This window comes from Agelaius tricolor, unplaced genomic scaffold (genome assembly GCF_023055355.1).
Source record: "Agelaius tricolor isolate 1412-34295 unplaced genomic scaffold, bAgeTri1.0.p SCAF_49, whole genome shotgun sequence".
NCBI lineage: Eukaryota > Metazoa > Chordata > Aves > Passeriformes > Icteridae > Agelaius > Agelaius tricolor.
In genome coordinates, this window is record NW_027269309.1 from 2,509,645 (window position 1) to 2,522,283 (window position 12,639).

The 12,639-nt window shown below is 44.4% G+C and overlaps 1 protein-coding gene and 1 pseudogene across 2 annotated transcripts in view; one reads left to right on the forward strand and one right to left on the reverse strand.

Moving 5' to 3' along the window:
- The first annotated feature begins 240 nt into the window (after positions 1-240).
- LOC139604310 (CMP-N-acetylneuraminate-beta-galactosamide-alpha-2,3-sialyltransferase 2-like) lies at positions 241-5,029 on the forward strand (annotated as a pseudogene).
- Positions 5,030-5,495: 466 nt separating this feature from the next.
- Positions 5,496-12,639, reverse strand: part of ERGIC3 (ERGIC and golgi 3) — a 28,193-nt gene continuing 21,049 nt past the window's right edge. The window contains exons 10-13 of one of the 2 annotated variants that reach the window (XM_071455525.1): positions 12,244-12,308; positions 11,299-11,435; positions 10,413-10,468; positions 5,496-7,834 (exon numbers count right to left, since the gene is read on the reverse strand). In XM_071455525.1, coding sequence (XP_071311626.1) covers positions 7,755-7,834; positions 10,413-10,468; positions 11,299-11,435; positions 12,244-12,308 — 338 coding nt within the window. In that variant the 3' untranslated portion in view covers positions 5,496-7,754. The remainder of the gene's footprint in view (positions 7,835-10,412; positions 10,469-11,298; positions 11,436-12,243; positions 12,309-12,639) is intronic. The other variant, XM_071455526.1, reaches the window with a different exon arrangement.

Genomic DNA, 12,639 nt, shown 5'->3' on the forward strand with positions numbered 1-12,639 from the left:
AAATTACATCCAGGTGTGCAAGAGTCCTGGTGAGGTGCTGGATGTACAAGGCTGTTGAGAGCTCTGCGTTGCTGGTGTCAGTGAGCCATCCCAGCAGGACACACAGAGGCTGGAGGGCAGCTCCACTCCAGGCAGATTTTCCCACCCAGAGGAATTTCTTAATCATTAAATTCCTGATTTGGCCTTGGGAACCTGACTGGGGCATTCAGCTTCTGGGCTTCACGGAGAGGCTGTGCCAGAATGCCAGAGTGGCAGGTACTGACGAAGAAGGGACAGCAGCTCTGACCTTACTGTACCACCCACAGTTCTCCCCCACAGCATGGTACAACACTGCCTCTTCCCTTCACAGTTGCTGCACTTGCAAAAAGCACTGGAGAGGCTACTGAGACCAGTAGCATCACCTTCGCCTGTTCGTGCTCAGTGGAGTGGCTGCTTGCAAGAGTACAAAAGATTAGGTCATAGGAACTTGTGACTGTCATCAGGGAAAGTGTGGGGTCTCTGGTAGCCACCCTGTGGGGAGAAGAGCTGGCATTTCATGGCATCTTCCTGCCTGGGAGAACCCACATCTGGGTTTCCAGTTGCACTGGCAATGGCTTGTTTGTACTTCCCCCTTTAACATGGGGTGATGGTTCCTGGGCTTTTAGAAGGGCCAGGCTATTAGAAGGAACAGCAGGCTTCAGCCACCTAGGATCATGCAGATTCTTGTTGCTGTTATGTAAGAAACGACACAGACTCATCAGAAGGCTGGTTGGCACAGCATCTCGCTTTACTTCAAATTCTCTCTTTTTATACACTGTTCCAATACAGATAGACCAGATTTGTCAATTATCAATACATTTCACCTGATTGGCTAATTAACAAAATGCTTTTCTTATAAACAATCTCTGAGAAAAACAGGAAAACCGAGAGTAGGAGAACAACACCTGCCAGTTGTTTATAATAGGAAGTTATCATTGTTTATCTTCAACTCCCTAAAGTCTCACAAGCCAATTCTGGGAAAACTTATCTGTCGCAGACAACTTTTATGAAAAATCCTTTACTTAGGATTTTTCCTCCTGAGAGGCCTCAGGAACAAAATGTATACATACAATTGTTATCTGCTGCTGTGGAATGCAACAGGTGGATCTGTGATTGGTCTCATAGAGTTGTTTCTAGTTAATGGCCAATCACAGTCAGCTGGCTTGGACTCTCTGTCCGAGACACAAGCTTTTATTATCATTCTTTGCTATTCTATTCTTAGCTAGCCTTCTGATGAAACCTTCTCTTCTATTATTTTAGTACAGTTTTAATGTAATATATATTATAAAATAATAAATCAAGCCTTCTGAAACATGGAGTCAGATCCTCGTCTCTTCCCTCATCCAAGTACCCCTGTGAACACCATCACACTTATCTAGTTTTCTCACTCTCTGACCAGGCTGTCACATCCACAGATTCTTCCATTCTGTTCTGTCTCCCATCTCTGTTGGTTGACTGGACCCCTGGGACAGCAGTTTTGCTGTCTGGGACGTGTATTGGGGGTCAGATCTGAGCACAGATCTGAGGCAGCCACCATGGTGAGCAGGGATGTCCATTAGGGCTCTCTTCTCCAGGACATGCAGAAAATGGTTTCTATGGAGAAATAGAGCTAGTGCTGACACATAGCAACTGAGGGAGGCACAGGGTGCTACTGTGAGAACATGAGGGATTTTCTAGTAGAGAGGGGACACCTCCACAAGCCAGTTGTGTTCTCTTCTGACCCTGGGATGAAGGCTGCCATGAAGCTCTGCTCTTTGCTCTTGCCTTGGGCCACAGAAGCCAAGTCCTGTGTCACTGAGCACTTAATGAATTCCCTGAAGAATGGAAAGCCCTTTTCCCTCTGACCTTAGGCTACATGAGAGCTTTTTGATAGAGAACAGATGTTATTTCTGGCAATGATTTAATGCCCTTGAAACTGCATGACCCCAGGACTGCTAGGGTGGGAGCTGCATGGTGCCTGCATGGGCTCAGCAGGGCAGAGAGGTTGTGGGGCTCCTCTGCCCCAGCTTCTCTTCAGGCATGGGGAAGAGGACTCACTGCTAGCATTGTGCACTTGGTAGGTGAATGTACACCACTTAGGATGGGGAAGCTGATGTTTGACTCGTGGCCAGGGTGATGATGCTTTGCTGCTAGTTCACAGGTCAGTTTACAGACCCTAAATATGTTGCAGGCAGAGAGAAGTTTCTTGTACAGCACATGCTTCCAGCCAACCCTGTCTGGGCTGAAGTAAATGGTGGCAGTGGCAACAGCAGAATACAGCAATAACATCATTGAACACTTAGAAAAGGAAATTAATATTGGGCTTTTTCAGTTCCCTCAGGGTGGGTGAGCATCCAAGGGGTGTCCTAGGAAGCTGGGCAGAGAGAGTGGGTAAGAAGGCATCCTGTGGTGCCACTGCCACTGGTGTTTGTGACACATCACTGCAGGTGGCTCATGGGCTGCTGTTACAGAGGTACACAAAGGTGGTGCTGGCCCTGTGCCCTGTGCTGCTTGTCCTGTGGCATTGTTTCTGAGCCCTCACAGATAGCATTGGTCTTGTTGGGTTCCCTCCCTCCTCCACACCCCTACTGCCCACTGCACTGCCCCTACCAACAGCTCTGCATGGTTCAACACCCACTACAAGGCAGCCATAGGGCCTCTGTTGACAGGTGCACACCACGAGCTCTCAAATGTAGTTCAGTGGTGGCTGGTGAGGCAATGGGCAGGAGCTTGTTGGTCTTCCCAGGCTCCCTGAATCTGTTCACAGTGGGGCAGGGCCAAGAACAGATATGATGGGGATAGAGGGATGCAGAGATCCCAGCTCAATTCTTCCTCCCCTTCATACCCTGCCCCCTGGGCTGTTTTGCACCCTTTTCCTAACATCCCATCTGTTTTTGCTGTCCTTTCCCAGGTCTCTGCTAGGAAAAATGGGGCTCTGTCTCCCTTTGGGCTACTGGTGGGGGTGCTAATGCTGCATGTCACTGTGCTTATTCCCCTAGACCCTGCAGGGTCCCAAGTGATATCCAGCTCCAGGCCATAATTCAGCAACTCTTCAATGTCTTCTGGGCCCTGACAGTTGATGGGTGGGACCCATCTCACTTCAGGACTTGTGCAGTGGTGGGAAACTCCAGGCAGCTGAAAGAGTCCAGTCATGGGCTGCTAATTGATGCTCATGACTGGGTGCTGAGGTGGGTGACCTAAAGGGACTTGGTCTCTCCCTGTCTTCTGAGAACCCTAGCACGCCCCAGTCCCTGTCCATGCTGTTGAAATCTGCCAATACAAACCCTGTGAAGGAGGTGGCTGGCTGACCCTGATTTCCGGAGCCCTACATCCTGGGACACACAGGCCTTGTGTCACCCATATCCACTCTTTGCTGGCTAGGGTGGCCTGCTGTCCCTGTCTGGTGGGACCAAGAGCCTGGGAAGATGCACCTTTGTTTTGGGACACACCATCCTGCTATCCTTTAGGATGAATGGAGCAAAGATCACTGGCTTTGCGCTGGATGTTGGCATGAGAACAACCCATCTCTTCATGTGTTGCATATAGGTAAAGCCTTACAGAATAAGAGCCTTGTTACCCTTGTAAAATCATAGATTAGGCCTGCTGCATCAGCTGGGTGCAGCTAATAGCTAGCCTAGTAAGTTACTGTGAGAAAGGAATTGTACCTGTGAAAATAGAGGCTCTAACCGTGAGAATAATTCTGTACCCATGAAACAAGAAAGTAAACATCATTAGAGAGGAAAGTTTTTGATGGACACATACACTAGCAACTACTAAGCAATGAACTGATTTCCAGTAAGTTACCAAGTAGAATGAAACATGATGCCCTTTGAACTGTGATAAATATGATAAATACGAACTGTGAACAATAATGATTGGGCTATTGTGCATGAAGAAAAGAAGTGTCTTGTCCATCTCTACAGTGACATTCATGTACCCAGAAGAGTGCAGTGAACCTAAGCCCTGATCCTTGTCCCCTTCAAACCTCTGGGCCTGTAGTGATTGACCAGTGTCTTCTCCACTGGAGAACTCACACGGAGTGTCAGCATTGGGGGATGTTGTCTTTTGTGCTGGAAACCCTGTGGATGGCACAGTGTGATCTGGGGATTCTAGTGCTCACTGGAGACCTGACATGAGTCCTGATGGCACAAAAGGTACTGAGCATCCTTCTGCCCTGCACTTTGAGGTAGTTGCACATTGACCTGTCCCCACAGGGCTTAGGCAACCTGCAGTACCATACTCCTATGAGTGGAATGGCAGCTGTGCCCACATTGGGGCCATGAGCTTGATGCGTCCCTTCCTACAGCCAGGCCAGGCGATGCTGCTTGGCCAACTCAAGGGGTGGGAGATGCCACTGGGCTGGGTGCTGGGAGACAATAGACAACCCTCTTCAAAGAAATGGGCCCCCTCAGCAGTGGGTGTACTTACTACATGATCACTGCTTGCCTCTGCTTTTGCAGCACTGAGAGTTAAACAGTTCAAAGGAACAAGGTAATGGCTCCATACACTCCAGCTCCTCAGGGGCAGGCAGAACTCTGTTGGGCAGTGAGCCAATGGCTGCACTGTGTTGGGCTGACTGTCCTGTTCCAGCATGGAGAGCACCATATCACTCCACTCCCCATCCAGATTTTGATCCTGAGCCCAGCTTTCCTCAAGTACATCCATGACAACTGGACAGAGCATCATGGGTGATAGCTCTCCACTGGCTTCACAGCCCTGCTCTTTGCCTTGCACACCTGCCATTAGGTGAGCACAGCCAGTGGTACCAGATGCTGCCACTGTACCTCTCCTTGCACTGCTTGTCCATATGCTTGTAGGATGCCCCAGTGTCCACATGGCATTGGCTCTGGCTGGCATGCGCACAGGTCTCCATGTTTGGCTTTGGAGCAGACAGTGAAGGGAACTGGCATCACTACTGGAAAAAACCCACTGGTCTGGAGCCTTTTGCAGGACGAGAGCCCATGACACTGATGTTGAATTCAGCCTCATTGAGAGACAGGTACATGAAGGCAAGATTGTATTTTACAACTGATGCATTTCTAAGAAACTGGAGCCAGCTGTTTGGCCATGAATGGGCCAAAGGATACTGCCAGCAGCTGTCCTGGCTCTGTAGTTTGCTGTTCCACCCCACCACCTGGGCTCATAGACCCTGCAGTTCATAGGGTTTCAGTACTGCTTGTGCTGGTCCTACCAGCTGGGTACTGTGGATGCCATTCTCCTATGGCAGTAGCAATGTTGTGTTTAGCTGGACATAGGGTGGGCACAGTTCTGCCCAAGCTGGTAGGGAGGGACAAAGGGGAGATGTTGGGGCTGGAAGTGGGCATGGAGCCTGTAAGCTGCTGTGTGTAGCCCTGCAGGGCTGTGAAGCCAGTGGTGGACAGCAGCTGCTCAAATATGGCTGTCCACATGACAGAGCTGGTATTTCCACCTACAGATGGCTTTTGGGGGAGGTCTGTAGTTGGTCTTAGGAAAGGAAGATGCCCTCCTCACCCTGCCCAGTCTTTTACTCAGACTTTTATTTTTACAGTCCTTAACTAAGGGAGTATTTTTTAAATTGCATCAAGGAAGAATAAAAAGGGAAAAATCAAACATGGTGACAGAAGACAACAGAATCAAATACATTTGAAATGATCTTATGTTGAATAAACTTTGAAAACACATGAACCACCACTTCCTTTGCTTTTTGACCCCTTACAACTTTGAAAAGGCATCCCTGCAGAACATGATCCCCCTGCAGATCAAGACTGCAGACCCTGGGGACTGAGCTCCCCAAAGAAGGTTTTTGTCCTCAAGAGCAGGATTAGCTTTCTAATTATTAGAAATTAGATTAGATTTCTAATTATTAGAAATTAGGATTTCTTTTATCACTTTCAATCCCTAACATCCTTGATTCAGACTCAGCTTTATTATGGTTCTTAGTCACTTGGGCTTTCAGTCTATTAAAATCACCAGAACTCTTGGACTCATATCCTCCCTACTGATAGCAGAAGCCTGTATTACTTAACTATTGGCTTCATTAATTTTCTGTCTCTCCAGATAGAATCTCCATTTCAGTGTCTTCAATTTCTTCTCTCCACTATTTCCAGTTTCCCATGATGAATACAAGTATTGCACCTTCACCTTCCCTTCACCTTTCTTTAGGTCCTCAGGTCTGCTCTAGGCAATAATCTCCAGTGCTTGTCCAGTTTACAAGCAATTGGCTTTCCTATCAAGGATAAGCCAGTCCTAGATAGGAAACAGTGATGATAACTGTTTCACTGTGGGTTAAACTCTTGCTGCATTACTTCCTTTCATCTTCTCTCTCCTACTATTCCTATAAATTTAGCTACAAAGCTGACATGCATTGATGAGCAATTGAAGCTGTTCAGGTCACTTTTTGATCCTGAGAAACATACAGATACTGTGTTCCATTCCTCATGCTGTAGTAGTACTATGTGATCCTGACCCACTGGATTAATTAAATAGTTTTGTAAAAAATACATTTAAAACAAACCTGCTTTTCAACATTCTTGCTTGAAGATAATCATTCTCCTTACCCACACCACAAATTGCTTCCCTCCCCAGCTGAAAAAACAGTTTTTAGACTCCCTGGTTTATAGGTAAGTTCAACTAATTAAAAACCCCAACCACCTAGCAAAACCTGCTTCAAAATAAATTGTAAAACAGCTTTCTCTCTGCAGTATCTGATCCTGTGCCTGTCCAACTGCTTGGACCAATATTAGAATCATACCAAAGCAAATCCAGATCTGAGATTTAAGAGTAATCAATCTGTTTTACATCCAATAGGCAAGAATTCACAAATTTTTTTCCTCATTATTTTCAAATTTCTCCCAATATAGTTTCAGATACCAAGCACTTTACTCACTTGTGCAATCATTTAACATAAAAAAGCCCCATCATCATTACAATCTCTACATACTTTGCCATAATGCAATGTGTCTTAATTCTTATTTCCAATTCAGTATCAGGACTAGTTAAAATAATTTAATTATTCTTCCATATGCCTTACTAGAACAAGAGAGGATGGACTTTATTTGAAAATATATGCCAAGGAGAAATGAAAAAAAATCCAATTAAAAACTCAATTAAAATTCTGGACACCTTTTTTTTCTGAAACATCAACTTGCATCTTTCAGAAGAAGAACAATTGGGAGCTCCCCCAGCACAGAAAGTACATCCCAGATGCTTAGGCTCCCCATACATTCCAGGATGGCTGGAAGGCAACAGATGGGATTCAGCACATTTTTATGAAGGTCTGACATACAGCATCAGTGCACCCAGAAACATTTAATGGAAAAATTAAAAATCCCTAATGGTGTTGCTAGAAAGCTTATTTGATGGCAACTTCAATCCATTACAGGTCTCTTGACAATAAAGTACATTATTCCTAGAGGGAAAGAGAATGCAGTATCTCCAGCATCTCTGTTGGGAAGGGGAATAGAACTGGAGGAACACAGACTGACACAAAAAGAGTGTGACAGTAGGGCCTGCAGAGCCAGATATGATAGCTAATCTTTATAGCAGCAAGGTTCAAGTTGTTCCATCCACAAACTAAGGCCAAAGAATCAGGGGATATGAGTGGTTAGGGCCATCTGGAAGTTCCAAACCTCTTCTCCTGTGCACTCTCAGAAGATCACTTGTGCTTCAAAGAGCCTGTTCAGTTCTCCTTGGAGGCTTGAGGGGGTTACTTAGTCTTGTTTGTCTGTTTGGTTGGTTTTGGTTTGTTTGTTTTTAAATGGGTTGATGCCATTGCTTATTTATGTTGTCTTCCCAAGTTCAATTTTCTTCTGGATGGCACGTGCTGAGTGATAGATCAAGGAGTCAATGAAACCAGCAACTAAAGGAAAAAACCAAAGGGATGAAGTCAGACATGCCTCAAAGACAGAACAACTCCCAAAGATAGAAAACACAAACCCTACTGTCAGAGGAAAGGAATCCCAGGTCCACTAGACAGAAAAAGGTTCTGCTGCTGCTGTTGCCGCTCAGAGCAGTAAAGTCCTCATCTCCTCAGGACAGATAAGACCCACCCTACAGGACAGAGGTGATCATGCTTCTCTAGAAAAGATCCCTTTTCCAGAAATAAAAGAGACAGGCTGCATCATGCATGTTTACTGATGACTGAGAAGAGTTTGGAGAGGAAGCTGATGTGCTTCACGCCACTTGTTGCCTTGACTCAGCTTGCAAAGGACTTGTTTCCCATTTCTTGCTCATTTCACAGCAACTCTAAAAGTACCATATGCTGCCCTTGAAGGATGCCCTTTATTGGAGACGGCAATGTACACCTATCAGACACAAAGTAATACAAACCACTACCTTTAATTCTTTCTGCAGTATTTTTCTCAAACCTCTCCAGCCCTGAAGAAGCCTCTTAATTCAGTGTTTGTTTGTGACCACAGAAAAACTCAGAGTGGCCTACTGTACCACAAACCCCAGAGAACCAAGGTTTTCACAGGATACGAACCTTGAGCTCCTGCCAGGGAAGGAACACAAAGGTTGCTAGGGAGCTATTTTTCAATGACTGGATTTTATAAAGCTTCATATTCTTTCTTTTATTCAAACTTCAATCAAAGGAATAAGTAAATGATTACCTGGCAGTATACAAAGACATTTCAATATGATACAAAGCATTGCAGCTAAAATGGGAATTGAATCCTCTGTTTATTACTATATATTACGATATTCTTGGACTTAATATTTGGTCTATCATGCTTCAGATAACTCTTGTGTGGTTGTTTTGCCCTGAAATTATCTCTACTTCTGGAATCAATTTGATACAGTTACACGAACACTGAGGTGACTTTAGAATAGCACAGAATCATCTAGGTTGGAAAAGATCTCTAAGGTCATAGTGTCCAATTGCCCCCAGCTCTGCCAAATCCCCCACTATACCACGTCCTTAAGTGTCACATCTACACATCTTTTAGATTCCTCCAGGAAGGGTGACTCTACCACTGCCCTGGGCAGCTTGTGCCACAGACAACCTTTTCCATGACAAATTTTTTTTTTCTAATATCCAATCTAAACTTCCCCTTGTGCAACTTGAGGCCATTTGCTTTCATCCTGTCCCTGTTAGAAGAAGAGACTGACCCTCATCTGGCTCCAACCTCCTTTCACATAGTTGTAGAGAGCAAGAAGGTCCCTCTTGAGCTTCTTTTTCTGCAGGCTGAGCACCTCCACCTGCTCCTTATCAGACCTACATTCCTGCTCCTTCCACAGCTCCATTCTCTTCTCTGGACTCGCTGCAGCACCTCAATGTCTTGCTTGTCATGAAGGGTCCAGAACTGAACCCAGGATTCAAGGTACATCACCAGTGTGCAGTGGGGGACAGTCACCGCCCTGGTCCTGTTGGCCACGCTATTGCTGGTACAAGTAATTGACCTTATTGGCCACTAGCTGATTTGATCTCTAGAATACAGAGAGTCTGAGCATGGTGTATGGCAGAAACATGAATTGGCTGTCAAACCAGTCAATGCTAAGGGGCACTTGAATTTGTCATGAAAGAAATTTCTGAATGACTTTCCAATTCAGAGATGAATAGGATAAAATTTATTGCAGACAGAAATTCTGTTTAACAGTATCAGGTTAATTTAACACCGTGACACCTCAGATGATGGGAATCTTGCAGATAAAGGTATGATGTTATACGTAATTGATACAGATGTTATGTGACACAGAAACTGGTTTCTCAGGTTCCCTGACCACATCTTCAGGCTGGCCCTTAACACCCACATGTCTGACTATGAGCACCCTGGATTACTACCTGGATTACTACCTGCACGGCTGCACCAAGGCTGCTCCCATGCACAGAGCTGAGCAGATACTGATTAGCTATTCCAGATGCCAGCACTGAGAGTGAAGTGCAGATACTCAGAAGTATCTGCAGGAACCTCTGAGCCTCTCCTCACAAGACCCCATCTAGTCCTTGAAGAATACTAGCTGGAGGTCCTATGTCTGGGAGCAGTTTGATGTCTCTAAGATATATATTATGCCCATGGCAACCTGGGTTCACAGACTTAACTGGCATTGATTCCACATAAAAACAAGTATCTACTTACAGACCCAACCTGGCCAAGAATGCAAGTACAGACACTTTCATATGGTCTGTGAAGAACAGCTTTGTTAGAAAACAAAATGTCTTGTAGAGCATCAAAATGAAATATTATGACAGGTCTACAGGTCTAATTAAATGAAATGCTGTAATAGGTCTACATTATCTACAACATCTTGTAAGCCTCCAGTGCTAGCTACAGTCTGATGCCACTCCTGCAGCTCTGCAGAACATGTATCACTTCCCAAGGGCTGAAATAATCTGTCTTAATCGAACAGAGATTTATTACTAGACATGCAGACTTTAGAAAGTGTAAGATAGTAAATATTTACACTTTAGAAAGCAAAATGATTGAAAGGTGCAATACCTGTAAATATGCCTCCAACAATGGCACAAACTCCAGTGAGAAAGTGAGTAAAGGACCTAGAATTTGAACAACCAACATGAGCTCAGATACCAATGTCAGGTATGTAACAACTAATAATTCTAATAATATTCATCATACTATATAAATATGCATTACCTAAATAGTCATAGCTAACAATTCTCATATTAAGGAATTAATTAACCCCTACTGGCTACAGAATAGAGTTTGTCACTGCTACTTTTAGTCATCAGCACTAAAAGGAAGCACTGAATTTATAAACTTGAAAGATGAGCTTTAAATTAAAGACATTCCTACCCAGTGAGAATGCACAGGAGGGTCACGCAACACAGTAATTAAATTCTAAGCACACATTAATACATTTTAAGATATAGACAATTTCTGCCCCCCATTATGAACCTCAAAGACTGGACAGCTACAACCCCTTCCCTTCCCCGTAGTTGCATTGCCAGCCATTAACCCAGACAGAAGAGGAGGTTCCACACTGGTTGGAAGATGTAGAAAAGTGACAGCAAATTCAGACTAAGGAACCAGTTGGACTGTGTGGGTGCTGCTGGTAAAATGGGTATGCTATGTAAATCTAATCTTCCCATTAGAAGTCTGAACCAAGAACCATTAGATCACACTTCTGCTCCTTGCACCACTTTTCTTTTCCATCTTGATACATAGCAACAGAAAAAAAACAGACCACAGTTCACATAGAGAGGAAGGGCATCGGTGAGCACCTCTTCCTTTTCACTGGCTGGGAAGGGGCTTGGATGAATTTCGGGCATTTGCACTATCATGTCTAAATGACGATGATGTTTCGAGCTATGCAAAGTTACAAAATCAATGAAGGATGAACAAAATAGAATGAAATGTCTCTTACCTGTGTTTCTCTGTCAGCTTCACCATCATGGGTGAAAGCTCATACAGCACAAAGACACCAGGCAGACCCTGGTCTCCCAGTAGCCCATTTGCTATTTTCTCATGTCGTGTAACTGAGAACTGGTTAGTTCTTACCACCTACCAGGAAACAAACACAGCAAACGTTATTTTGCTAACAGGGAATAGGAAAGGCTACTAAAACATGCGTTCAGTGAACCACATCAGTGTGGCCCTGCCCATGCGGGCAACCTGACAGTGGTTAGAAAGAGTCATGAAGAGCTCTATCAGGATCAGGTATTTGCTATCAGGTCTATTTTTACTATAGGCTACCAGTTAAAGCTGCAGCTAGCCCATGGTATGAAGGAAGCATAACACCCAGGTTGGACTATTTGGTCTCTGCTGGCACACAACAGCATAAGCTGTCCCTCTCAACCCTGAGTCTACGTCATCCTCTGCAGGACCAAAATGCAGTCCCGTCAAGCATGCTTCAGGACACAGCACTGATAGCAAAAGGCCATAAATAATCAAGAGTGAGAAAAAGGAAAATAATACATAGAGGCAGGAGAGCAGAGAAAGACAGACATAGCCTGTCTTCACATAAATTAAGATCACCCTTCAGCATTCTTCTGTGCCCTGCCATTTTTCTACGCATTGTTCATACTAGCCCTATTCTTAGAACAATTAAACTGTGTTTCTGTAAAATGAAATTATGTTCTATCATCCCTACTAAGTTATCTGACACAAATTACAATCCAAGTGGAGAAAGATACTATCCAGGTTTCTTTACCGAATTCCACACTTGGGGTTTCCAAGTACTGAATGTACAATACAGCCCCTGGTATACATCTGGCAACACATCTGGATCCACAGTTACTGACAGCATCAAGAATATGAGAAGAAAGTGAAGGCTTCCACTTGTCAAAGTAGCAGGAAAAAAGGTACTTACTTCACCATCTACTTTCCTATACACAGTGGGGACCACTTTGACAAAATACTGAAACATCATAGAAGCTATAAGCAAAGAAAGGGAAAGACATAATTAATATTATGCCATAAACTGGAAGCTTTTCACTGACAGGTCAGGTAGACACAAACTAGTTTTGTTCAGCTTGTCAGGGAACATCTTTCTGCACAACAGCTGCTGGAGGTTTTCAAGGACAGTAAAATTAATGTCTGGAATGTGTCTTCCTTTTGCCAAAGTGAATTTCATTTCTGCTCCAACCAAAACCAAAACTCATGGCATTTTGGCCTTGAATAAATAGAAAACTTCTACAGGCTTGCTACAGCTTTACCAGTAAAACTTCTTGCAAATTCAATCCTAGTCCAGGAAAATGTCTTAACA